At 41.8% G+C, this 27,530-nt stretch overlaps 1 protein-coding gene across 1 annotated transcript; it reads left to right on the top strand.

Annotated features, from left to right (window-relative positions):
* The first annotated feature begins 46 nt into the window (after positions 1-46).
* grinaa (glutamate receptor, ionotropic, N-methyl D-aspartate-associated protein 1a (glutamate binding)) lies at positions 47-15,613 on the top strand. Its single transcript, XM_022202285.2, has 7 exons — positions 47-207; positions 8,563-8,899; positions 10,020-10,138; positions 10,272-10,472; positions 11,366-11,494; positions 11,662-11,805; positions 13,721-15,613. Exons 2-7 carry the CDS (start codon positions 8,596-8,598, stop codon positions 13,868-13,870), a joined length of 1,047 nt encoding a protein of 348 aa, XP_022057977.1. The 5' UTR covers positions 47-207; positions 8,563-8,595; the 3' UTR covers positions 13,871-15,613.
* The last annotated feature ends 11,917 nt before the right edge of the window (positions 15,614-27,530 follow it).

Here is a 27,530-nt window from a genome sequence, read left to right as displayed (position 1 = left end):
CTGGAACTACGTGGTGGAATACTTTCCGTTATCGAGCTGAATTATGGGTCATTTTGTGTACCTAACGGAGATTCCCACAAATCACGTGACCGCGTCGTGTGGTGACATCAGCGGCCCTCGACCCAGTTGTTCAGTCGGAGTCCAGAGAACCAGGAGGAGGAGCGGGGAGCGTGCATGTCGGCAGCTACTCTCAAGTAAACATTACAGGTAAATAATTCTTTTATTTTCGATGCTATACTGCACCTGTGTTTGTTTGTTTGTTTTTAAGTTGTTGTTTTTTTTATTTTCAATAGACGGGTAAGCGCGACGAGCAAACGCCGCTTTTGTTAGCCGCGTCAGCATCCCGGTCGCTTCAACGTGCGCAACACAGAAAGCGATGAAATCGCAAAACAGGTGCTGTTAACCGTTAGCCAGTGTCTAGATGGAGGGAGAAAACGCCTTAAAGAGCAGCCCTTTGGCGTTTAAAAAAGCCGACATTATCGTTCTGTTAATGTGGGGGGTGGGGGGGTGGGGGGGTGGGTGGGGGGGGCGGCGGCGGCGTGTGGTCACTGTCCAAAAAAATTTAAAATAAATAAATAAATATATATATATATGTATATAACTTGCAGGGAATGGATTCGTCATGACGAGCTGGCTTGTTTTTTTTTTTTTGGGGGGGGGGGGGGGGTTCTGCTGTGGCCTGTATTTCCGCTGTGACGGTGGTCCTCGCAGTTTGGGAGCTGTATTTGTGGATTTTGATGTAACGGGTTGTAATGATGTAATGATGAGGCCTGCGTAGAGATGCGCCTTCTGCAGGTACATCGTAAAAATGGACTGTTTGCGCTGGATTCGTATTTCTGTTTTGGTTTCCAGCCGCTCACACTCTTGTCAAATCATTCTCTGCTGGCCCAGGTTGTTGTTTACTTTTACTTTTACTTGCATTTCGATGTGCAATAAGTCACTTTACGTTTATTTGTGGTGCTTTTCAGCTGCAGATGATTAATATATGAGCCAACAAATGCATAGGCAACTTAAGATGTTTCTCTCAAATATTAATATAATATTAATGCTAATCTTATATCCAGGTTTCTTCATTATAGCCTGATAGTATATTGATTTTGCTTTTCTTGAACTAGGAGTGGATGGTATCATTTAAGACCCTTTATCATTTTATCTAGTTTTTTCAGTATATTTAGTGTCATCATTTTTAATTATAGGACATAGAATGTTGACTTTACTTTGCTTGAACCAGGAGTGTGTTATAGTATTTAATTATTTTTTATCATAATTTCATACCTTCGTATTTAAATATTTGGTTTGGCTGAAATAAATCGTCTGTCAATTGGTTAGTTAACTGGCAGAGATTTCTTGCATGAAAGATTTTTGGGTGACCTGAAAAAATCTCCAGTGCCAAATGATAACAACTGAAAATGTTTCTCTTTGGAGTTTGAATTATATACATTTTGTTCATCAAAATTACAGAGATTTAGTTTTTTCAAATGTCTAGAATACCAGAACACAGCAAAAATGCATATTTTTTTCAAAAACAGGTGACACATTCATTACTTTGTCTCCATGTGCACTGATCATGCTTATTGTCGTGCGTAGTCGCCCACCAAAGGCCCACTCTGAGCAAGGAAAATCTCAGATTGGTAACCACAATTGGTCACTGATTAATCACTGAAGCGACTGTCACAATATTGCACAACACTAAAACCACTATATCTCCTATATCTGTTTCTTTGTGCACAGGCTTTCATATCTCAGCGTGACACTTTCTCTGTGAATAACGCATATACCTGAAAATACATGCTGTCTTCCTTAAGGAGATCCCACAGTGCTCTTTTAAACTCTCCAGTAAATTATTTTTAGTCATAAACTGACAGAATTAGTGGTTGAGGGTCTTCATTTACAGTCTGGATGCTTTTTGTTGACTGAAGATCATGGCCTGTCATCAGATCATGGTCATCAAATGATGCCATCTGAACTAAATTTGTTTACTTTTTTTACAATACATTTGTAAGTTTAATTGCTTAGTTTGAGAAGATTTGGATACACAACCAGGTTATCCATCTTGCCAGCGCCACCTCCTAAAATTGGCAAATGTTTACACACTGCAAGGAGTGAATATTTGATTTTTAACTCTCAGTTGGTGTTTATGCTTCAACAGTGTAATGCTGCCAAGGGGCAAAAATGTTTTTACAACAGTCAGTTTGTAATGAATTTTTTTCTATTATGACTAATTAGAAAGTTATTTTGTTTGAGAAGAATATATGAAAAACAGTAACCAGTCAAGACCAAGAAAAGAAATTGCAACTAACATGAAATTCTAATAAAATGTAAATTTGTCATTATAGCAAAAACATATTTCCATGATGACAACAAACTGTGCATGTATTTATTTCAAAGTGGCAGCAGTTTGTTGCCATACCATGCTAACGTACCTAAAGTGCAGCCATCTGCCACAAGGCGAGGTGTCCGTAGGTTTGACATAGCCAGAGCTGCTGCTGACACTGCACGTCACCATGACACTATCTGGCCAGACTGCTGCACTGACTGGCTGATCAGCTGAAAGCAACACTGTGTCGGTTTTTATCTGCCAGGTGGTCCAGCTGACTGTTTTATAATAGGACGCAAACTGTTCTTAGTGTGAACTGAATACTTCTGGGAGTTTACTTAAAATTAAGCCGGTTCTGTTGTTTGTGCATTGTGTGTGTGAAACAACCACGTGGAGCTTTTTCTTCCCAAAGCTTACAAAACTGTGTTATCACAGTCACTCAGTCATCATGTGACTGTGAAGCAGCATTTTAGCTTTTGATTATACCACTCAGTGAAGTTTATGATGCTGGTTTGTAGGTTTTAGAAGGCATTGTTCAAAAGTTGTACACTCATCTTTAACATGATTTCATTTTACTGCTTACATCATCCATCATTTTATTTTAGCTCGTTGTGGCGCTATGTGCTGTAACGTGCTGATCTTCCTATTGGCCCCACTGCTTTGTGTGCCTGTTCCTGTGTTGTCACTGCATTTCCTGGTGTTGCTCAGGCATGCACATAGCATGTTGTAATATAGGGTTGTCGAGGTATTGTGCCAGCCTAATTGTGTTAACTTGTGTCTCTGGCTAGCCCATTGAATTCCTCCCTTTAACCTAATTCCCGAGTGATAGCTATCAGCAGAAGCCAGAGATAGTGGCACTGTCCTTATCCACAGCGTTTGGGCGTCTCTCCTAAGAGGATTTGAAATCTCCCACGTAATGCTTGTAAAGCTGTAGGAGCCATCCCTTAAACTGACTCCCCAGTCTTAAAAAAAAAAAGAAAAGAAAGACAGACAGAAAGAAAAGCAATATTGACTGTATTCATTTTCATTTTCTCTCAAATATAGAAGTGAAACTGTTGTGGTTTTTGACTTGCACTTGTAGGATGAGTGGTTGAAAGAGAGGGCACAGATGTTCAATGTCCCTCACGTCTTCTATTGTAAAACAGTGTTTGCTTTCTTTGTTTAATACCATTGTTTTAATAATTTTTGGACAATTCTGATTTTATGACATGAAGTGCTGTTATGCTGTTCTACAGCTACATGAATGAATGACTTCAGCCACGTGGAAAATCAATCTGTTGTCAAAATATCAGAGGAGAAGAATGTCTGCACACACAGAGCTGTTGTGACTTCATGCACATTTCTGACATTAACGTCCCATCCTGTGGTGTGTTAGCTTTGGATTATACAAACTAATCCATTGTACACAGATAAAAAGCCACAAACAGGCCAGTACAGATGAATTTAGCTAGCCTAGCCGCGCTAGACCCATGTTCTGAAGGCACAAGGGTCTAGGGAAGCTCAACAGGGAAGGAGGCGGGCTAAAAGATTGTCTTTCAAATCACTCTGCAGCAATTGGGTAGGTATACAACCAAACAGCGCAACGAATAGGCTGACGTAGTTCCTGAAGCGCCGGCGGATTGTGGCTAAGTCCCATTAGCTTCCCAACCAGCGGAGCCAACTGGTATATTAAGGATTTGCCATATCCCGTCGGCATAAGTCCAAATACGTCTTTCTTCTCAATGAAACACTTCAGTGCCGTCCTTTGTTTATCTTTCAAGTTGAATTTTAGCTTCAAATCTTTAAGGGCTGTGGCCAAAGCCGAGTCGAAAGATAACTGTTTATTGTGCGCCGGTTGTTTCTGTCAGAATCGTCGCGCCTCTGTCGTCACTTAGTTACGCCCGCCTTCTGACTCTACACTTCATGGTGATTGATCCGGCCAGTTTTAGGAGAATCCAGCCTCGAGCCTTATGGAGGGTAACTAGACCCACCCTGGCAGAGAAGTAAATTCGTTGCCGTGGGTTGTCTAGCGCGGCTAGGCTAGAATTTAGCAGTAAAGACAATGTGATGTCACTTCTGTTCAACATATCTGAGGTTCTTCAAAGCTTTTTGAGTTTTTTAGGAATTTCAAAATCTAAATATAAGTTCCGGTTGAGGCGTAATTCAAGTAATGTTTCTTGAATGTAGAAAAAAAGTCATACTTTGCTGATATAATTAGCAATTCAAATTAATCAGAATCAAAAATACTTTATTGATCCATGCGGGGAAATTGCTAAATTCACGCTATCATTTTAACAATACTTTGCTGTCCAAGCTGTTTTTTTAACAGCAAATTTTTATATACTATAAAAATAAGGTCTTGCTGTGCAAATACAACTGCAACTATTCTGTTTATAATTTGTTTATTTGCAAAATTTTAAGATTATAATTAATTATAATTATAAATTACATCATCTTGCACTTAGGGAAATTGTCATGAGCCTGTTTCATTTTTTTGTCTTTGTTGAGCAAACCGTGAACTGATTAAAGATGAAAGTAACAGGCTTAGTTTTGGTTATCAATAAAGTTGCAGTTGTAAAGTTGAAGACCTATGACACAGTTATTGCATCTGACACTGATGTCCTTATTTTTATCTTTACATATGATATGAACCATTTTATAGTTCTTATAAATCTTGAGTTAAATGCTTTCGATGGACATTGAACTGGAGGGGAGGCGGATCACATGCTTTGAGTGTCTTGGTCATATGATTAGTTAGGCACTTTTAAGGCATTTGGCTACATCTCTGGGTTCATTTAGCGGACAGATGTCATGTCTTGTGTGACATAAGCAAACAAAATTTGGATTGCATTGTATAGCTTTTGTAGATAGTATTTGTGTCTGTATAAAGAAACAAGCAATCTGTTTATGTAAACTAATTTTGACTGCAGTGCAAACACTGAACTGACAGATGGATTCTCCAAGAAAACAGCAAAACTGTGCTACTTGGTGTAAAGTACGTCCTCCTTACACAACCATTGTTGTCCAGGGAGGGATTTGGCTTCTCAGATAATGATTTGTAATCTTCTATGATCTTAATGGATACTGTCAGTGTGAAGCACCGCCAGGATGTCTGCAGTGTCTCACTGCCCCGTCCTATTGATGGACTGACAGGGATCATGGGGACACATGCTGGAGTACGGATGTGTTTGTCAGGGAAAATAGAGCAGTGTTGCATAACGCTTACTGTTAATTCAGTGCGGTTTGAAAAGAGGGGAGGAGATGGATGGATGGAAGGAGTATGGGAAACGGTAAACATGATTTTAGTGGTCCGATCTGCTCCTGAATGGATATGCTTGTACTTTTTTTTTTAAGTTGATGGCGATGCTCAGAGTCTGTTTGCATATGTATACACTATATACATAACTGTATACTTATAGAAAGTCTATTTTAAACAGTATAGGCCTATGCACCACTGTAAAGCCAGCCTGCTGCCCACTCCAGGGCTCAGTCAGCAATTGGCTCAATGGTTTTTGGCTCCCTTCCGGCACAGCAGAAGTTTTTCTCTGGGGACTGCGGGCCTTTATATGAAACCTGCACAGCACATTTGGAAGCACTGATCAGCCTTATAAATTTGGCATCTCTTGTACAGAGATTTCAGTTTTCTAGGCTTCAGCTCTGTGCATGCAGATGCCATGTTAACATTATAGATTGCAGTGCCAATGGCAGAGAAACCTGTTGACCCAGGATGTGCAGGGGCCTGGTGGGGGGAGGATCTCTGCAGTAGTGGTCAACATGTCAGGTCTGTAACTGAAGCAAAGCAGATTAATAATACATTTGGTTGCCAAGGCACCGCTTGCGTCCATGGTAACGCTGTCAGCACTGGTGTGAACAGAGTTTGCTTTCTTGTAGTTTGTCTTCACCATCCATGCCTCCTTCACTTCACTTTCTCTGCTAGCTACGTCCAAACTGCTCATGAATGGGGATGATAAATTATGTAAGTACGAATGCAGCCAGTGGTTCTTATTTAATGTGAAGTTTTCACTGAGATCAGTCATTTACATAAATCCATTGTTCTTCGTGCAGTAAAGAGAAACATAGACCTCTAATAATCAATTATCTAACTCACTTTTTAAGTAATAATGTCTTTATATTACTAAGTTAAAGCTTCTCCAATATGATGATTGACAGCTTTTTTGAAAATGCGGTTGTAAGCAAAATATATTTCTTATGGGGAGTTTTATTTTTATTATTTTCTTACGTATTATAGGAGAAATTGTTAATAATAATATAATTCTAATCTAGTTGAACTGAGATCACATTTTTCAGTTTAGTTGATACTGAAAACAAATAAGTAGTTGCATGATTAACCATCAGATAGTGGGTTCCATTCACTAAAGTTACTGTAAAGTAGCATTATTTAGCCAAAGTGGTTTATTTTACATCCTAATGCATACATAGTTCTGCACTGTGGAGTCAGAGGAGTTTCTGTACGGTGGCGTGAGGACTGGAGTTTCTGGAAACAACACATTTAGAGTCATGCCTTCAGTTCATTTTTTTTTCCGTTTAAACCACCTCCTAAATCTTGATTAGCACTTCCTGTTGTCAGCTATAACAATCAGATGAGAGCTGGGATGCAACCGAGCTCCATTCAGAGACACTCACTTTGGAAAGTTAATTCATTTAATATTTATTAATAATACGCTCCAGAGCAATCTGGGCACATACGTCACGCTCCAGAGTGGCTGTGTGCGTGTATGACGCAGTGAGTTGGCTTCTAAGATTATAAATGATGCACGTTGTCTATGGTGAGCCGAAGCATCGGTCTGCTAATGCTAGTGTTGTAGCATCATGCAAGTGCCTTTTCTAGTATTTATAGACTATAGCCTGTGGCTGCTGCAAACAGTTTTCTAGTGAAATACCACAGGATGATTGTAATCAGAATAACTTTCATAATCCCTGCAGGTAAATTGCTCATTGAGCACAGATACCTTTACTACTCTCTAATCTCTTCCATTTCAATAGTGTAAATGTATAGTTATTGCACAGTTATTTACACATGTAGCCTTTCTTTTAATATTGTCATAATTTCTACAGATAAGGAATTCTTATTCTCGGTTTCATCATCATGTAACCACTTACTTTAATTGTCCACAGAAATAACATTTTACTCACAAAATGCCCCCCTTTGTCCTGTAGTTAGCACAAATTTATTGCACTCTGGTTCAGATTGTTTGGTTTATTATTAAGAACTCTTCTTCACTGACACTGCGAGTTAAATGAGCTTGTGGTGCCAGTTCACCTTGATCATGAGTGTTAGCCCCAGTGAAACCTGTTATCCCTTTTTGTGATTTAGGTGCCTGGTTGCTTGTCAGAATATGCTCTGATGCAAAGGACTTGTTGAGCTGTAAAGTCTTCCTTTCAGTAACATCTTACAAGCATCTCTAATGACCATATGCATACTTTGACATCCTTCAGTACACAGTCTGTGCAGCAGACCTTTAATTTAATAAAGGAAAATTAGAGGAAGAGGCCTCAGAAAGTGCACTTGAGGAGGAGTCCCTCTTCCAGGACACACAGACATGCAGTAGATATTATGTTGTTGATGTTATTGATGTAAAAAAAAAAAAGTCTTCTTTCATGCAATAATTTACCACTGTTAAAGACACAGACTACTCTAAATTTCCCGTAGGTGTGAATGTGAGTGTGATTGTTCGTCTATGTATGTAGCCCTGTGACAGACAGGCGACCTGTCCAGGGTGTGCCCTGCCTTCACCCGAGTCAGCTGGGATAGGCTCTGGCTTCCCCTGTGACCCTAGTGGGGATGGAGCGGTGTATAGAGAATGGATGGATGGATGGATGTTAAAGACACAGAGTGTAGAAAAGAAACATTTTAGTAGAATCAAAATCTGAAAAAAAATAGACAAGATGATGGTACAACTGCAGAATTTCGTGTAAATAGAAAGGCTGTGTCCTGTGGTTCTGCTCAATCTCTCAGTCATTCCTCCTGCTGCATTGTTTGATTGCCTGTCACATTTTTAATCAGACAGATGCAGTGTTAGTGAGTTTGCCAGTTTGGCCTAGATGTTGTGCTGTCATTATTTTTTCTCTGCTTCGATGTGGCACAGTTACAACACAAGAATAATTGTGAAATTGTACAAATATCCAGGGTGTAAACGTAACATTTAAGTGTAAATCTGCTTAGCTATTTAATATATGTTTGTGTTGGATATGGATGTTTAAACCTCAATAGTTGTTGTATAATTCTGCTTCTCTGTTTTTCATAGATTGTTGCTGCAGAGTGAGCATTTCTTCACACAATGTCCCAGGACAAGAGTGGATACCCTGTAATGGGTGAGACAAACCCACTTCATAACAATGTCTACGGACCCCCTCAGCCAGGTTTCGGCATGCCCCCTCCCAACTACAGCCAAGCCCCAGGGGGACCGTACCCACCAGCCGCCGGATATGGACAGCCTGGCTTCCCACAGGCAGGCCCAGGTTTTGCCCCTGGTCCATACCCTCAGATGCCTTACCCTCAGATGCCCTATCCACAGGGACCCTACCCTCAGGGGCCTTATCAGCAAGGACCCGGACAGCCAGGCTTTCCTGGCGACCCGATGGGTAAGTCAATGTGATGAGATACTCTCTTGGTACAAGCATTTTTTTGAAATCCATACCTGAATGTTTTCACTGAGGTAATGAAACATTACATAGCTCAACAGTGGGGACTGTACGTATATGACGATGAGCACACTGTGAAATTATACTCTGCTATTTTGCTCTCAAAAAAGGGGGTCAGCAATAGTTGTTTTTTCTCACTCATTTGATTTAACTGTCTCAGTTTTACATGTGAAAGCTGGAAGAAGGCGTATTTTTATCCCTGGAAACAAGAGAGCGAGTGTTTTCACAAGGATAATCCAGTAACCAGAATGTGGAATAATGTGCTAGCTCAAGGGGGTCTGGGGGAATGCCAACACCAAATGTAAACATGTATTTCAATTTTTGCAAAAGAGAATTGGGCCTCTTGTGTACCTCAGCCTTTACAGTCATTTAATAGCTATTAATATCTATAACCAGGCCTGTTCCTGACTAATCAGAACCTGTGCAAAGCAGACATCAGGAGACCTTATTTAATATTTTTTATACATTTATTTACATCTTCAGCGTAAGGTTTAAGACGTGCTACAGTATGGTTAATGTATTGTTTTGCCTGAAACATAATGTAACATTATTCAACAAGAGAGCTACAATTTGCATTAGTTTTCTATTAAATTACTTATAATAAAAAATCTATGCCAACAATAATTGTATAAGAGCAAAAATTGTGAATCACTTGACCCTACTGTGAATCTACTGAATCAGCTCAAGTTTCAGTTCATATTCAGCTGTAAAAAAAACGATGTCAATAAAGATTATACAGTAATTCTTTCATTTATTAAGCTTATAGATTTAACACTTCCAGTTGCTGTTTTATTAGAAGCAAAAATTTAAATAACAAAGTGGCCAGCTGAACTAATACGAGTGGTTATCTGCTGGGCCAGCAGCCAGGACTTATGAAAAGCGCTTGGAGAGCACAATACTGACCCCACTTTAGATCAGACTTGACACAGATGAATGGGCAGTTAGTGAGATGATCAATACTGCCGTCAGAGCATGCTAAAAATGCCACAAACATCCATCTGCTTGTTTTGCAAATTGCTTTTTTTAAGCCCCTAATAGTCGTCTTATAATTGTTATTCAGGAGCACCTGCAGGCAGTCCTGGATACCATGGCGATGGCCCTCCATCTTACTACGACAACGAGGAGTTCACCAACTCTGGTTTTGAGGACAAGACTATCCGACAAGCTTTCATCAGAAAAGTAGGTGTTTGTGTATCTAACAGATAAAGCATTTACAGTGCAGTCTGTAATGCTTCTCACATTATCACAAAATCCGACCAAAATATAATCTGCCATCTCTGAAAAACTGCTTAATACTTTCATTTCTCTTCAGGTCTTCATGGTTCTAACAGTGCAGCTGCTGGTCACTTTCTCCTTCGTTGCCGTCTTCACCTTTGTCGCTGATGCCAAAAACTTTGTGCGTCGTAATCCATGGACATACTACGTGTCATATGCAGTCTTCTTTGTGGCTCTAATCGTCCTGAGCTGCTGTGGAGACTTCCGCCGCAAACACCCCTGGAATTTGGTTGCTCTGGTGAGAACTTACCTGAACACCAAACAATAAAGTTGGGAATTCAAGGGCTTAACAGTTTGGGGGAAATGTCTACTTTTGATTTGTCTGAGAGATACTGTGATCTGATGTGTGATATCGCTCTTGAAAGTCAAGCTTTCGTTCAGTATTCACCGTGTAGTAAATTTAAAACATGCAATGGAGCATTATCACATGATATACCAGAAGTGTGACTGTCACCTGGAGAGGACAGCATAAAATGTGAAAATTATAAGCACAGCTGTTTAAACTCTGGACCACATGTAGCAAAATGTATTATGTCTGGTTATTAAATAATGACATTGGACTTGTGTTGCTGAACCAAAGTGTGCTTGCCTGAATCATGAGACACACATTGAATAATTGGCAGCATGAACAGTCCCTGAAAGTTCGATCTCCTCACATTAAATAAAACTGAATTACAGCATTAGTCTTACTGTTTAATAGCCACATGTTGTGCATCCTGAACAGCAGCCTTTGCAATTTGCTAATTGCATAGTTTAAAATTGCAAAATTGATTTCACATCAAAAAATTGTTAAACCCGAAGAAATACTTCTTGTAAAAGTCTGTTTGCATTATAAATAAGCTGGGTTGTGACTTCTGACACGCACACATTGTAACAAAAAGAAGTAATGGTTAAGCAAAAAATAATGCAGAATGAATTGAAATGCAATCAAATGCAAGGCACCGGTGTAGTGGAGGCTGAACACACACACACACACACACACACCTCTAAATTCTGAAATAAGCTTTTAGGCAGACAGCATGAGGTATTATTGTTACCCTTAAAGAGGTGCTGTAATTTATTTTTGGCTGAATGTGAAACCTATAAAGAGTGTAGTGTGTGTTGTTAATTTGGTCGTTTTCTGTCTTCCAGTCCATCCTGACGCTGAGCCTCTCCTACATGGTGGGCATGATCGCCAGCTTCTACGACACAGACACAGTCATCATGGCTGTGGGCATCACTGCAGTGGTCTGCTTTACCGTCGTCATGTTCTCACTACAGGTCAGCACACAAAAGCTGCTTTTGCAAATGTCTACACTCCCACATCCAAACATCATCCCTCTGGCACTTTGTTTTTTGAATTGAATTTGAAACAAAGTGAGAATTTCCTAATATTACCATTGAGCAATACTGCTTTGAGTCTGATATGGCTTTTTTTTCCTTTACAGAGCAAGTACGACTTCACTTCATGTCGGGGCGTGCTGTTTGTGTGCCTGATCGTGCTGCTGCTCTTCTCCATCCTCTGCATTTTCATCCGCCACAAGATCCTGCACATCGTCTATGCCTCACTTGGAGCCCTGCTCTTCACCTGCGTAAGTTTCACACTTGCATAATTTAAAAACTTCAAACCTTGTCACATCAGGAATTTTAGCATTTCAATGAGTCCCTGAGCGTCTTTATTTTTCATCCATAGTTTCTCAGAAATTTCAATTTTCGCAAGACACTAATGATAATTTCTATGTCGTTCCTGAGCAAGGTCAGATAATTTCTTAATCTGTAAGTTTGTTTTCTAGTTCGCCACTACCCTTTGTTTTTTGACTGTGTTTATCCTTGGTATAAAGATGGCGTTCCACCTTCCAATGAACTTCATTCTGCTCAATATTAATTGCATGTGCAGAATGTTAAAAAGTAAAGCACAAGCTGAGGGGAGAAAATGATTCACGCTTAGAGGAAGGCGCTGCATAAACTTCTCAACATCGGAATGTGTCACCGCACACTGTGAGATCCAACCTCCACCACAACAGCTGTTAAAACACTATGAGCATTTAGTTACGTAGAGGGTACAATGAGTGTGTTGAGCCAACAGATGAAGAAGATAATCTTCTCAAGAGTGGATTGTACTCTGATAAAGCAGGAGGGGATGTGATTGGATGCACTGGATACTACAGAGCAACTCCTTAAGTCAGAACAATTACTCTATTGGTTTTAAATACACTGGTGCTATCAGGATATGGAATAGGGAAACCTGAATCGATTTACAGGAGTGAAAATAAAACAAAATATTGCTGCCAATGCTATCAATGTTGTCTCAACTCCGAAGCAGGTGTTCAGACCAAAGGTAACCCTGCATTAACATTAAGTCCGGCTTTTACAGTGTGTTGCTTTAAGTACCTGAGAAATTTATCCAGAAAGTCCATGAGCCAAGTGGTTTATACAATATTATGCATTTTGCTGTATTGCAAATTTGCCTACGAAACGGCAATTTTTAAAAAAATTCTTCGTGATGTAAGTAATCTACAAAAAAAGGTGCATCTGGATGACTTGTTTTTTCACTGCTGCAGTACCAAAGTGGGGTCAGCTTAAACTTTTTTTACAAACAACCCTGTCTTTATTTTTTGGCTTTGGCATCCGGCCTGAATTAACCCGTTAAACTGCAGTACGGCGGTACACTTACTAATTTGCATAGGAATTTAAAGAATGTCCGAAGGCTACAAACGCGATTATACAAACACTATACGACGATGGAAAGCTTAGATTCTCATGAATCCGCCGGTATAAACCACTTTCAGATGTGATTACCACAGCAGGTAATATAAACACATTTGTCTGACAAACAATGAATATCCATCCATCCGTTCTCTATACACGGCTTTAACGTACACAGCGCGACTCACATTTCCGGGTTCATTATTACACACAGATGAAAATATTCCACAAAAAACAGCCATAATCCAACCTTGGACATCCAGACGAAACAAGTCAGTAAAATATTTTGTCCAGAACATGTGCCGAAGTCGGTATATACTCCACGAATCGGTCGTTTTCAAGGAAATGCACCTCACGATGCGCGTCCAATACTCCCTGTATTTCTCGTCATATTTTTTATTTACAAATAGAATATTAGCGATTTTTTTTTGTACTGAAAATGGCTGGAATTGACTGCAGCTTAAAGGGTTAAATGGATTAGAGGGCTACATTTTTTTATGCAGTACTGTCTGTCTAGAAGCAGCCAAAATGTCACAATATGTCTGAAACCTAAGAGAAACTTTACATATGGATGACAATATTAAAAAACTAGTTGTTTATGTCCCTTGTATATACTATAATTTAATATTTGCAGCTTCCTGAATAAGTGTATTCAGGCTTAGGTTTGTGAGAGTGTATGGATGTATTTAGCGCATGTCACGGTTTTATCTGAAACAATAACTGTAAAAATTAATTTTTTGGCCAGTCATCATAGATCACATTATTATAAATGTTCTAAATCTTCACCTTTCCTCTGTGCAGTTTTTGGCTGTTGACACTCAGCTTCTCCTTGGCAACAAGAAGCTGGCCCTGAGTCCAGAGGAGTACATATTCGCTGCCCTCAACCTCTACACCGACATCATCAACATTTTCCTCTACATCCTGGCTATTGTGGGACGCTCCCGCGAATGAGGCAGCACTCGCAAGAGAACAGCAGCAAGACAGAGAATGCCTCCCTTTAGTGTGAAACGTTGCTAACATACCCTTTCCTTCTGACTCATTTAACTTTTTCCCAAGATTCTTTGTTTCCCTTCCTATCACACACACAGTTCTGTTTTTCAAACAGGTAGTAGTGACGTGAAGGAAATGCAGCCTGTCGTAAGATGAAGCTGAGAGGAGCACTTATTTATTTACTCGAAAGCAAGTCTTACCATTAATGACAGAATGATCTGTCCTCAGTTTTGACCACTCCGCTCGCTCTAACTGTCCTCTGCTTCTACTAACACAGATGGTCTATGTCGACATCACCTGCCCCCCGATTTTCCTGCTTGGCTCGGCACAGTGCAGAATAAACCATTTTATCCTGTGGGTGCTTGGCACTCAGCCTGGCCTTGCTGTAGAGATTTAACAGAAAATGAGTGGGGAAGATAATGCTAAATATTGATGCAAACCACCTTTGCCTGAAGAGAAGTTAGTGTTAGAAATACCCTCCTCCTTCAGATCTGTCTGTTTCCCCAAACGTATCTTTCAGCCTGCTGGTGTGAAGTAACTCTGCATGGCAAAACTGGACACACAACTAAAGATGTGGTATGATTCTCTAGAGCTACCAGAGGAATACCTCTAGCTTGCTTGTCACAGCTGTAAATAGTTAAGTGTATTACTGTATATGATACCAGTATCCCCCCCTACCTCTGAAAGGCATGCTGGAGCAATTCAAATGGATGTGTTGCTTTTTGGAAAAATGTGCTTTAACATACAGTCCAGCAACTAAAATCTTTTAATGGCATAAGAATGAAGATCAGCGTTGGATGTATATGACAAACATAAATTAATATTTATAAACAGTATATTCTTACAGAAGATCTTTTCAAAATAAAGACATTTTTGTTCTCCAATTATTTGTGTAACTCCAAAGCTAAGATGTTATCTTACTTTTCCTTCATCTTTTTTTTTTTATCTTTACTATCCCCTCTTGTCTGGTCAATAATGTGAAGTGAAATTCAGTGTTGTATTTATTTTTTTTCTCATTACAACTAATATTTAAGATACTGGCATTTGTGGCCACTTTAAATTAAGCTGGTCCTTTTCATACTATTATCAGATTAATGGACACTGGACTTGAAGGAAATGAAAGATACGACTTGTCTGCTTATTGAGTTTGATGTAGATAACAGGGTTGCTTTGCAGGTGGTGTAAAGCATAGGAAAAAAGAAACTTGGACTTTTGAGTTGATTGTGAATCCGTAACACACTGGTTACACACTTGCTTAAGGTGAAACACACAAAATAAGCTAAAATGCACTGGAGGCCAAAATACTCATACATCCCAACACACACAAGTTGAATAATATATTAATCTTGAATCTTTTTATTCTGTAATTTCTGTTTTGATTCTCACCTCTTGCATGAGCCACTCCTCATTTGCATGTGCTGATAATGCACACAGTACAGCTGCTGTGTACTGAAACTATCTGGGGAGACAATGTTGTAAGGCAGCCCTGTTAGACCTTTTTTTTTCTTCTTTTTTTAAGTTATTGTGTTTGTATCTAACTAATGTGCAAGTGTATATAGACCTCCTTAGTGGTTTGACGTGTATAGGTAAAGTCAGTTTTGGGCTTTGTAGGTCTGTTCGCATTGTATATTTGCATCAAATTGAAGTTGAACTGGATTCCTCAACACAGCTGTTTGCTTTTCATTAAAACTGATACAATGTAAAGGTGTTGAACTTGGAGTGTTGATTTATGTTTCAACAGCTTAAAAGGAAATGGAACTTCCTGAGCTCCTTAGACATTTATCTGATAAAAGCTGTGTTTTTTGTTGTAATTTCCAGAGTATTTCCAGTATGATCAGCTGAGTTTTATCACAAGAAATGAATTTGTAGCAGCCAATAAGTAGCAAAAAGTTGTCAACCAATGGTCTGACACTTTATTTTCAAAATTTTCTTGGTCACATTTCCAAAACAAAACTTAAAAGTGTCTCTATTTAAGACCCCCTTCAGAGAAACTTAAGTTTTTTCCTTGCAGCATAACAATGACAGTCTTACAAGTACAGATTTAGATTTCCAGAATGTCATACAAAACAAACATAAAGAATCAACTTGCAGGAGTGTAAGTACTCTTTCTCGGACTGGCTTGAATATGTGTTGAAGTAGAATGAATTTATTTTTTTTTATAGAAAAGAAACTTTAATGTGTCACTTAATTAAATCAGTGTTTTTGGAAGTCATATATTTGTGTTAAATATAAAAAGTCCAGTATCAGTGGGTTTATGACTTCAGATCTTATATCTTGGCACATATCAGAAGCTAATAATACAGTTTACCTCCACTGAAATACATTATGAGAGCATCAATTAAGAGTAAGATTACAATGACAACTATTTCCATATGTAAATATAAATATTTAAAAGAATAATTACATATTTTCTTATGCAGTGGTGGCACAGCAGAAGGGAGCACTGTTCATGTATAATGTATGGTAATTAAGTGGAGGTTAGTCTTTTACAATGTTTGCTTTTCAAAAATTAACGTTCATGTATGACTAAAATAATTAAATACATAATCATCAATGCATTATGCTCATAGACTGTATAATAAAGATAAAAAAATTTTTAAAATATGAAAAATGTTAATATCTAAAAAAAATATATAATTATATTTAAAAATTAAGACAAAATATGTATATAAAAATACTGATCTTTATTATACAGTCTATGATTGTGTTTATGGTGTACACGCGCGCGCACAGCCGTTTGGAGGTTGAGGAACATCAGTATAGTTCTGGAAAAGACACTGGCTGGATAAACATGAACGAACCGGGAGGTTAGTCGACCTACATTTAAGATTAATTAGCAGTCACCGATTCAGAAATAACCAACAAAAAGTTTTTTGAATATACTAAATGGGCGTTAGCTTTGAAACTGCCACAACTATCCTGTAACTGTTCAGTTATCTTTAGCTAGTCGGCTAAATAGTTAGCTAATCCCTCAAATAGCACAAGTATATTTCATTTTGAAAAGTCACTCATGTTAGCTAAACACGACACTCAGCATTGCAAACTAGCAATTTCCGTTGGTTAACTATAGTACAGGGTATTTGTATCTGTTCTCGACTTTATTATTAGCAAACGTAAAGCATGTAAGGTAACATTTAGCTTGGTGCCTAATTAGGACGATATTTCTGACTAACGCCATTTGCCAGCTAACACCAGCTCCTAAAGCCACAGTAAGCTGGAACAGTATAGAGAGGCAAAATCTGACATTTCACTTTTATTGACATTACAGGATTCAGCATTGAGGACATGATTACACCAGTGAAAGAAGGTAAACTGTTCTAAAAGCAAATTATTGATCAGTTGTCAGCTGTCAAGTTACTCACCAACTACACTGAGCAAGAATATAAATACAGCATGCAACTGCTCTCTTCTCTGACTCTGACAGATGGTTAAAAAACTAGTTTCTATTGTGTTGTTTAGAGGAGGGTTAATTTAGCCAGTTTCACACAAGAAGTTGTTAACTAGTGACAAATTGTCTACCATTGATTTAATCTATTTTTTTGGCTTTAAAGGAAATGAACAGACAGTGACCAGAACAGGACACTCCTTTGAATTTTGACTACCAAGGGTCACCTTACAATGCAGCTTTATTCAAATAACAATACCAGAGATCACAAAACAAACAACATGTTGGTAGGCTGAATACTGGCATGTCAAGCATAGCCAGGTACTTCGATGTGCACAACTCTTATCTTTCGCCAAAGGAATTGTTTCAAACAACATGATCAAACAGTCTCCCACAAGATGCTGGACGTGCAGAAAACATTAACTGCAAATTGAAAATTTGTAAAAGTATAAATTTAAATAAATTCTAGACCATGCCAAGTTGTTTTAGTCATAAAATACTAGATTGCTCTTTGTTCTTTTGTCGTTTTGTGTCTCATTTTTGTAATATTTTGTCTTTTTTTGTCTGACTTTTGTTGTTTGCCTAATATTTCTTGTCCTTTTGTTTCCTGCTTTTGGCATTTTGTGTTTCCCTTTTGTCTCGCTTGTGTTTTCCTTTTGTCTTGCTTGTGTTTTTTTATCTGATTTTTGTCATTTAGTGTTTTGCTTTTTTGTTGTTTTGTGTATTGTTTGTGTGATTTTGTTTTTTGTCTCATTGTGTTGTCTGCTTTTTTGTCATTTTGTTTCTCGCTTTTGTCATTTTTGGTCTTGTTTTTGTCATTTGTGTAATTTTTTTGTTTTGTTTTGGTTGTTTGCCCATTCGTTTTTATCTCTTTTTTGTTTTGTGTCGTTTGTCTCATTTTTTGTCGTTTTGTGCCTCATTTTTGTAGTATTTTGCCTTGTTTTTTGTCCTTTTTTGTCTGACTTTTGTCGTTTTGAAAGCAAAATACTGTATCAGTCACTTTCAGATACCTGTAACTAAATGTTTTGTACCTTTGTAAATAAACTCCGATCTGTACATTGTAATTTGTAAATGATAAACTGAGGCATAGTGTTGCTAATCCATTAATTATTTGTATAAATAACCATGGAACAAATGATTAAAGCCTCATGGCTGATACAATTTTCATGCAGGTGGAGAAAGGCAGGAGCCCAAAGTTGAGCAGCTGATAGGGAAACTAAGGAAGCTGCAACAAGGTATGGTTTGACTCATAGATATATACAGACGCCAGATGTCTCAAGACGGAGTCTGCGGCGTCGTCACTTGGCGGCCATCTTAGGACAGGGGACTGCTCTGGCGCACTGTACTGTAGTCAATGGTAAGGTGGATGATTTCCTCACTTTAACACTCATAACTCGCTCAATTCTTGATTGATTTACAAACGGTTTAGTTTATTACAAGCCTTACTAACGTGGCTATGATTCAGGCTCAATTCCGAAATCGCAGCTTTTCGTTTTGAAAAATGCGGCATAGTTGTGTGTCTTTTCTGCCTGGCTACTCACATTGAAACTGCGGTCAAGCCAGCCGCCTCTCGTTTCTCCGTAGTCAAGCCAGCCGCTCCTACATTTTCAGTGCGCTCTTATCGTCAGCTTACGGTAAATGCACGACCGCGCATCAACTATTTCCGGTTTAAAAAATAAAGCGCTGCATTCGCAGATGTATTATACAGGGATGTTTTAAGTAACTGACTCAGCTTAACTGTTAACTATCGAATTGTACGGCTAATATTTACACTAAATAAATAGCTTGAAGTATAAGAAGCTGAAAACTTGTTTATCTATCTGTCTGTCTGTCTGTCTTAAAAATTGTGAATTCAAATAAAAAGTGATGTGTGTCATCCCAGTGATCTATTAGTGTGATAATAAAATAAACCTCAGTCGAAAAGTCACATGATCTGGACCGAAATGAGAAGACATGCTGATATTTACATTAAAAAAGTTTAATTTTTTGCTTTAAAATCTTTTAAGCCAAACTATTTCTTCTTCTTTGGCGTATGCTGACCAGGTAAGGTAGCATTGTGATTCTGCATTAGTTTGGGGTCAATACGTCACATGACCTGAGAGCTATTGAGCAAAAAAGCTAATATTTACTGTAAAAAAACTGTTAAAAATCAATAAAGACCAGAAATCAAATATAAATTGCCGTATGTTGACCATCTTTAGTAGCACTATCATTCTGCATTAGTTTGGGGTCAATATGTCACATGATCTGAGAGCTATTGAGCAAAAAAGCTAATATTTACTGTAAAAAAACTGTTGAAAAACAATAAAGAGCAGAAATCAAATATAATTTGGCATATGTTGACCATCTTTAGTAGCACTATCATTCTGCATTAGTTTGGGGTCAATAGGTCACATGACCTGAGAGCTATTGAGCAATAAAGCTAATATTTACTGTCAAAAAACTGTTAAAAATCAAGAATGTCCGAAAATCAAATATAAATTGGCGTATGTTGACCATCTTTAGTAGCACTATCATTCTGCACTGGTTTGGGGTCAATACATCACATGACCTGAGAGCTATTGAGCTAAAATGCTAATATTTACTGTAAAAAAACTGTTAAAAATCAATAAAGACCAGAAATCAAATATAAATTGCCGTATGTTGACCATCCTTAGTAGCACTATCATTCTGCACTGGTTTGGGGTCAATATGTCACATGACCTGAGAGCTATTGAGCTAAAATGCTAATATTTACTGTCAAAAAACTGTTAAAAATCAATTATGTCCTAAAATCAAATATCAATTGGCGTATGTTGACCATCCTTAGTAGCACTATCATTCTGCACTGGTTTGGGGTCAATAAGTCACATGACCTGAGAGCTATTGAGCTAAAATGCTAATATTTACTGTAAAAAAAACTGTTAAAAATCAATAAAAACCAGAAATCAAATATAAATTGGCGTATGTTGACCATCCTTAGTAGCACTATCATTCTGCACTGGTTTGGGGTCAATAAGTCACATGACCTGAGAGCTATTGAGCTAAAATGCTAATATTTACTGTAAAAAAACTGTTAAAAATCAATAAAGACCAGAAATCAAATATAAATTGGCGTATGTTGACCATCTTTAGTAGCACTATCATTCTGCACCGGTTTGGGGTCAATACGTCACATGATCTGCGCGATATTGAGCTAAAATGCTAATACTTACTGTAAAAAATTAATAATAAATTCAGTATCCACTCAATTCACTCAAGTATCCAAATGGTATGAAAAGTGCTGTGTCTTGATCATTCTGTTTCATACTATAATCCCAAATAGATTTGGAGTGCTGAGAGCTATTTAGCTCAATAGCTCTCAGGTCATGTGACGTATTGACCCCAAACTAATGCAGAATGATAGTGCAACTAAGGATGGTCAACATACGGCAATTTATATTTGCTTTCACGACATTATTGATTTTTAACAGTTTTTTGACAGTAAATATTAGCATTTTAGCTCAATAGCTCTCAGGTCATGTGACGTATTGACCCCAAACTAAAGCAGAATGATAGTGCTACTACAGATGATCAACATATACCAATTGATATTTGATTGCTGGTCTTTATTGATTTTTGACAGTAAATATTAGCATTTTAGCTCAATAGCTCTCAGGCCATGTGACGTATTGACCCCAAACTAATGCAGAATGATAGTCCGACTAAGGATGGTCAACATATACTCCTATACTCCTTATGCCGATCTCACTCACTCACACCTGGAATCGAACCCCGGGCTCCCGGGTGCCAGCCAGCCACTCAAACACTGAGCAATACTCCCTATGCCTGTCTCACTCACTCCTATACTCCCTATGCCTATCTCACTCACTCACACCTGGAATCGAACCCCGGCCTCCCGGGTGCCAGCCAGCCACTCTACCCACTGAGCAATACTCCCCATGCCGATCTCACTCTACCCACTGAGCAATACTCCCTATGCCTATCTCATTCACTCACACCTGGAATCGAACCCCGGGCTCCAGCCACTCTACCCACTGAGCTTTACTCCCTATGCCTTTCTCACTCACTCACTCCTATACTCTCTATGCCTATCTTACTCACTCACTCACACCTGGAATCGATCCCCGGCCTCCCGGGTGCCAGCCAGCCACTCTACCCACTGAGCTTTACTCCCTATGCCTTTCTCACTCACTCACTCCTATACTCTCTATGCCTATCTTACTCACTCACTCACACCTGGAATCGATCCCCGGCCTCCCGGGTGCCAGCCAGCCACTCTACCCACTGAGCTATACTCCCTATGCCTTTCTCACTCACTCACTCCTATACTCTCTATGCCTATCTCACTCACTCCTATACTCTCTATGCCTATCTTACTCACTCACTCCTGGAATCGATCCCCGGCCTCCCGGGTGCCAGCCAGCCACTCTACCCACTGAGCTATACTCCCTATGCCTGTCTCACTCACCCACTGAGTTATACTCCCTATGCCTGTCTCGCTCACTCCTATACTCTCTATGCCTATCTTACTCACTCACACCTGGAATCGAACCCCGGCCTTCCGGGTGCCAGCCAGCCACTCTACCCACTGAGCTATACTCCCTATGCCTGTCTCATTTACTCTTATACTCCCTATGTCTATCTCACTCACTGAGCTATTCTCCCCATGCCTGTCTCACTCACTCACTCCTTTATTCATCTCACTCACTCACTCCTATAGTCCCTATGCCTGTCTCACTCACCCACTCACTCACTCCTATACTCTCTATGCCTATCTTACTCACTCACTCACACCTGGAATCGAACCCCGGCCTCCCGGGTGCCAGCCAGCCACTCTACCCACTGAGCTATACTCCCTATGCCTGTCTCACTCACCCACTCCTATACTCTCTATGCCTGTCTTACTCACTCACTCACACCTGGAATCGAACCCCGGCCTCCCGGGTGCCAGCCAGCCACTCTACCCACTGAGCTATACTCCCTTTGCCTGTCTCACTCACTCTTATACTCCCTATGTCTATCTCACTCACTGAGCTATACTCCCCATGCTTGTCTCACTCACACCTGGAATCGAACGCCGGCCTCCCGGGTGCCAGCCAGCCACTCAACCCACTGAGCTATACTCCCTGTGCCTATTTCACTCACCCACTGAGCTATACTCCCTATGCCTGTCTCACTCACTCTTATACTCCCTATGTCTATCTCACTCACTGAGCAATACTCCCTATGCCTGTCTCACTCACTCACTCACACCTGGAATCGAACCCCGGCCTCCCGGGTGCCAGCCAGCCACTCTACCCACTGAGCAATACTCCCTGTGCCTATCTCACTCACCCACTGAGCTATACTCCCTATGCCTGTCTCACTCACTCACACCTGGAATCGAACCCCGGCCTCCCGGGTGAGAGCCAGCCACTCTACCCACTGAGCTATACTCCCTGTGCCTGTCTCATTCACTCTTATACTCCCTATATCTATCTCACTCACTGAGCTATACTCCCCATGCCTGTCTCACTCACTCACTCACTCACTCACTTCTTTACTCATCTCACTCAGTCACTCCGATAGTCCCTATGCCTATCTCACTCACTCCTATACTCTCCATGCCTATCTTACTCACTCACTCACACCTGGAATCGAACCCCGGCCTCCCGGGTGCCAGCCAGCCACTCTACCCACTGAGCTATACTCCCTATGCCTGTCTCATTCACTCTTATACTCCCTATGCCTATCTCCCTATCTCCCTCACTCCTATACTCCCTATGCCTATCTCACTCACTCACACCTGGAATCGAACCCCGGTCTCCCGGGTGCCAGCCAGCCACTCTCCCCACTGATCTATACTCCCTGTGCCTATTTCACTCTCCCACTGAGTTATACTCCCTATGCCTGTCTCACTCACTCCTATACTCCCTATGCCTATCTCACTCACTCCTATACTCTCTATGCCTATCTCCCTCACTCCTTTACATACTCCCTATGCCTGTCTCACTCACTCACTCACACCTGGAATCGAACCCCGGCCTCCCGGGTGTCAGCCAGACACTCTACCCACTGAGCTATACTCCCTGTGCCTATCTCACTCACCCACTGAGTTATACTCCCTATGCCTGTCTCACTCACTCCTATACTCTCTATGCCTATCTTACTCACTCACAACTGGAATCGAACCCCGGCCTCCCGGGTGCCAGCCAGCCACTCTACCCACTGAGCTATACTCCCTATGCCTGTCTCACTCACCCACTCCTATACTCTCTATGCCTGTCTTACTCACTCACTCACACCTGGAATCGAACCCCGGCCTCCCGGGTGCCAGCCAGCCACTCTACCCACTGAGCTATACTCCCTTTGCCTGTCTCACTCACTCTTATACTCCCTATGCCTGTCTCACTCACTCTTATACTCCCTATGTCTATCTCACTCACTGAGCTATACTCCCTATGCCTGTCTCACTCACTCTTATACTCCCTATGTCTATCTCACTCACTGAGCTATACTCCCCATGCTTGTCTCACTCACACCTGGAATCGAACGCCGGCCTCCCGGGTGCCAGCCAGCCACTCAACCCACTGAGCTATACTCCCTGTGCCTATTTCACTCTCCCACTGAGTTATACTCCCTATGCCTGTCTCACTCACTCCTATACTCCCTATGCCTATCTCCCTCACTCCTATACTCTCTATGCCTTTCTCCCTCACTCCTATACTCTCTATGCCTATCTTACTCACTCACTCACTCACACCTGGAATCGAACCCCGGCCTCCCGGGTGCCAGCCAGCCACTCTACCCACTGAGCTATACTCCCTGTGCCTATTTCACTCACCCACTGAGCTATACTCCCTATGCCTGTCTCACTCACTCTTATACTCCCTATGTCTATCTCACTCACTGAGCAATACTCCCTATGCCTGTCTCACTCACTCACTCACACCTGGAATCGAACCACGGCCTCCCGGGTGCCAGCCAGCCACTCTCCCCACTGAGCTATACTCCCTGTGCCTGTCTCATTCACTCTTATACTCCCCATGTCTATCTCACTCACTGAGCAATACTCCCTGTGCCTGTCTCACTCACTCCTATACTCCCTATGCCTATCTCACTCACTCACACCTGGAATCGAACCCCGGCCTCCCGGGTGCCAGCCAGCCACTCTACCCACTGAGCTGTACTCCCTATGCCTGTCTCACTCACTCCTACACTCATCTCACTCACTCACTCCTATAGTCCCTATGCCTATCTCACTCACTCACATACTCTCTATGCCTATCTTACTCACACCTGGAATCGAACCCCGGCCTCCCGGGTGCCAGCCAGCCACTCTCCCCACTGAGCTATACTCCCTGGGCCTATCTCACTCACCCACTGAGCTATACTCCCTTTGCCTGTCTCACTCACTCTTATACTCCCTATGTCTATCTCACTCACTGAGCTATACTCCCTATGCTTGTCTCACTCACACCTGGAATCGAACCCCGGCCTCCCGGGTGCCAGCCAGCCACTCTACCCACTGAGCTATACTCCCTGTGCCTGTCTCACTCACACCTGGAATCGAACCCCGGCCTCCCGGGTGCCAGCCAGCCACTCTACCCACTGAGTTATACTCCCTATGCCTGTCTCACTCACTCCTATACTCTCTATGCCTATCTCCCTCACTCCTATACTCTCTATGCCTATCTTACTCACTCACTCACTCACACCTGGAATCGAACCCCGGCCTCCCGGGTGCCAGCCAGCCACTCTACCCACTGAGCTATACTCCCTGTGCCTATTTCACTCACCCACTGAGTTATACTCCCAATGCCTGTCTCACTCACTCCTATACTCCCTATGTCTATCTCACTCACTGAGCTATACTCCCCATGCCTGTCTCACTCACTCACTTACTCATCTCACTCAGTCAGTCCTATAGTCCCTATGCCTATCTCACTCACTCACTCACTCCTATACTCTCTATGCCTATCTTACTCACTCACTCACACCTGGAATCGAACCCCAGCCTCCCGGGTGCCAGCCAGCCACTCTCCCCACTGAGCTATACTCCCTGTGCCTATTTCACTCACCCACTGAGTTATACTCCCAATGCCTGTCTCACTCACTCCTATACTCTCTATGCCTGTCTTACTCACTCACTCACACCTGGAATCGAACCCCGGCCTCCCGGGTACCAGCCAGCCACTCTACCCACTGAGCTATACTCCCTGTGCCTATTTCACTCTCCCACTGAGTTATACTCCCTATGTCTATCTCACTCACCCACTGAGCGATACTCCCTATGCCTGTCTCACTCACTCTTATACTCCCTATGTCTATCTCACTCACTGAGCTATTCTCCCCATGCCTGTCTTACTCACTCACTCACACCTGGAATCGAACCCCGTCCTCCCGGGTGCCAGCCAGCCACTCTCCCCACTGAGCTATACTCTCTGTGCCTATCTCACTCACCCACTGAGTTATTCTCCCTATGCCTGTCTCACTCACTCCTCTACTCCCTATGCCTATCTTACTCACTCACACCTGGAATCGAACCCCGGCCTCCCGGGTGCCAGCCAGCCACTCTACCCACTGAGCGATACTCCCTATGCCTGTCTCACTCATCCACTCACTCACTCCTATACTCTCTATGCCAATCTTACTCACACCTGGAATCGAACCCCGGCCTCCCGGGTGCCAGCCAGCCACTCTACCCACTGAGCTATACTCCCTATGCCTGTCTCACTCATCCACTCACTCACTCCTATACTCTCTATGCCTATCTTACTCACTCACACCTGGAATCGAACCCCGGCCTCCCGGGTGCCAGCCAGCCACTCTCCCCACTGAGCTATACTCCCTATGCCTGTCTCACTCAGTCACTCACTCCTTTACTCATCTCACTCACTCACTCCTACAGTCCCCATGCCTATTTCACTCACTCACTCCTATACTCTATGCCTATCTGACTCACTCACTCACACCTGGAATCGAACCCCGGCCTCCCGGGTTCCAGCCAGCCACTCTCCCCACTGAGCTATACTCCCTGTGCCTATTTCACTCACCCACTGAGTTATACTTCCTATGCCTGTCTCACTCACTCCTATACTCCCTATGCCTATCTCACTCACTCCTATACTCTCTATGCCTATCTTACTCACTCACTCACACCTGGAATCGAACCCCGGTCTCCGGGTGCCAGCCAGCCACTCTACCCAGTGCGCTATACTCCCTGTGCCTATCTCACTCACCCACTGAGCTATACTCCCAATGCCTGTCTCACTCACTCACTCACTCACTCCTATACTCCCTATGCCTATCTCACTCACTCACACCTGGAATCGAACCCCGGTCTCCCGGGTGCCAGCCAGCCACTCTCCCCACTGATCTATACTCCCTGTGCCTATTTCACTCTCCCACTGAGTTATACTCCCTATGCCTGTCTCACTCACTCCTATACTCCCTATGCCTATCTCACTCACTCCTATACTCTCTATGCCTATCTCCCTCACTCCTTTACATACTCCCTATGCCTGTCTCACTCACTCCTATACTCTCTATGCCTATCTTACTCACTCACACCTGGAATCGAACCCCGGCCTCCGGGTGCCAGCCAGCCACTCTACCCACTGAGCTATACTCCCTATGCCTGTCTCACTCACCCACTCCTATACTCTCTATGCCTGTCTTACTCACTCACTCACACCTGGAATCGAACCCCGGCCTCCCGGGTGCCAGCCAGCCACTCTACCCACTGAGCTATACTCCCTTTGCCTGTCTCACTCACTCTTATACTCCCTATGTCTATCTCACTCACTGAGCTTATACTCCCTATGCCTGTCTCACTCACTCTTATACTCCCTATATCTATCTCACTCACTGAGCTATACTCCCCATGCTTGTCTCACTCACACCTAGAATCGAACGCCGGCCCTCCCGGGTGCCAGCCAGCCACTCAACCCACTGAGCTATACTCCCTGTGCCTATTTCACTCACCCACTGAGCTATACTCCTATGCCTGTCTCACTCACTCTTATACTCCCTAATGTCTATCTCACTCACTGAGCAATACTCCCTATGCCTGCTCACTCACTCACTCACACCTGGAATCGAACCCCGGCCTCCGGGTGCCAGCCAGCCACTCTACCACTGAGCAATACTCCTGTGCCTATCTCACTCACCCCACTGAGCTATACTCCCTATGCCTGTCTCACTCACTCACACCTGGAATCGAACCCCGGCCTCCCGGGTGAGAGCCGCCACTCTACCCACTGAGCTATACTC

This window comes from Acanthochromis polyacanthus, chromosome 11 (assembly GCF_021347895.1).
Source record: "Acanthochromis polyacanthus isolate Apoly-LR-REF ecotype Palm Island chromosome 11, KAUST_Apoly_ChrSc, whole genome shotgun sequence".
NCBI classification, from domain to species: Eukaryota; Metazoa; Chordata; class Actinopteri; family Pomacentridae; genus Acanthochromis; species Acanthochromis polyacanthus.
This window is presented reverse-complemented; position numbering and strand designations above follow the sequence as displayed.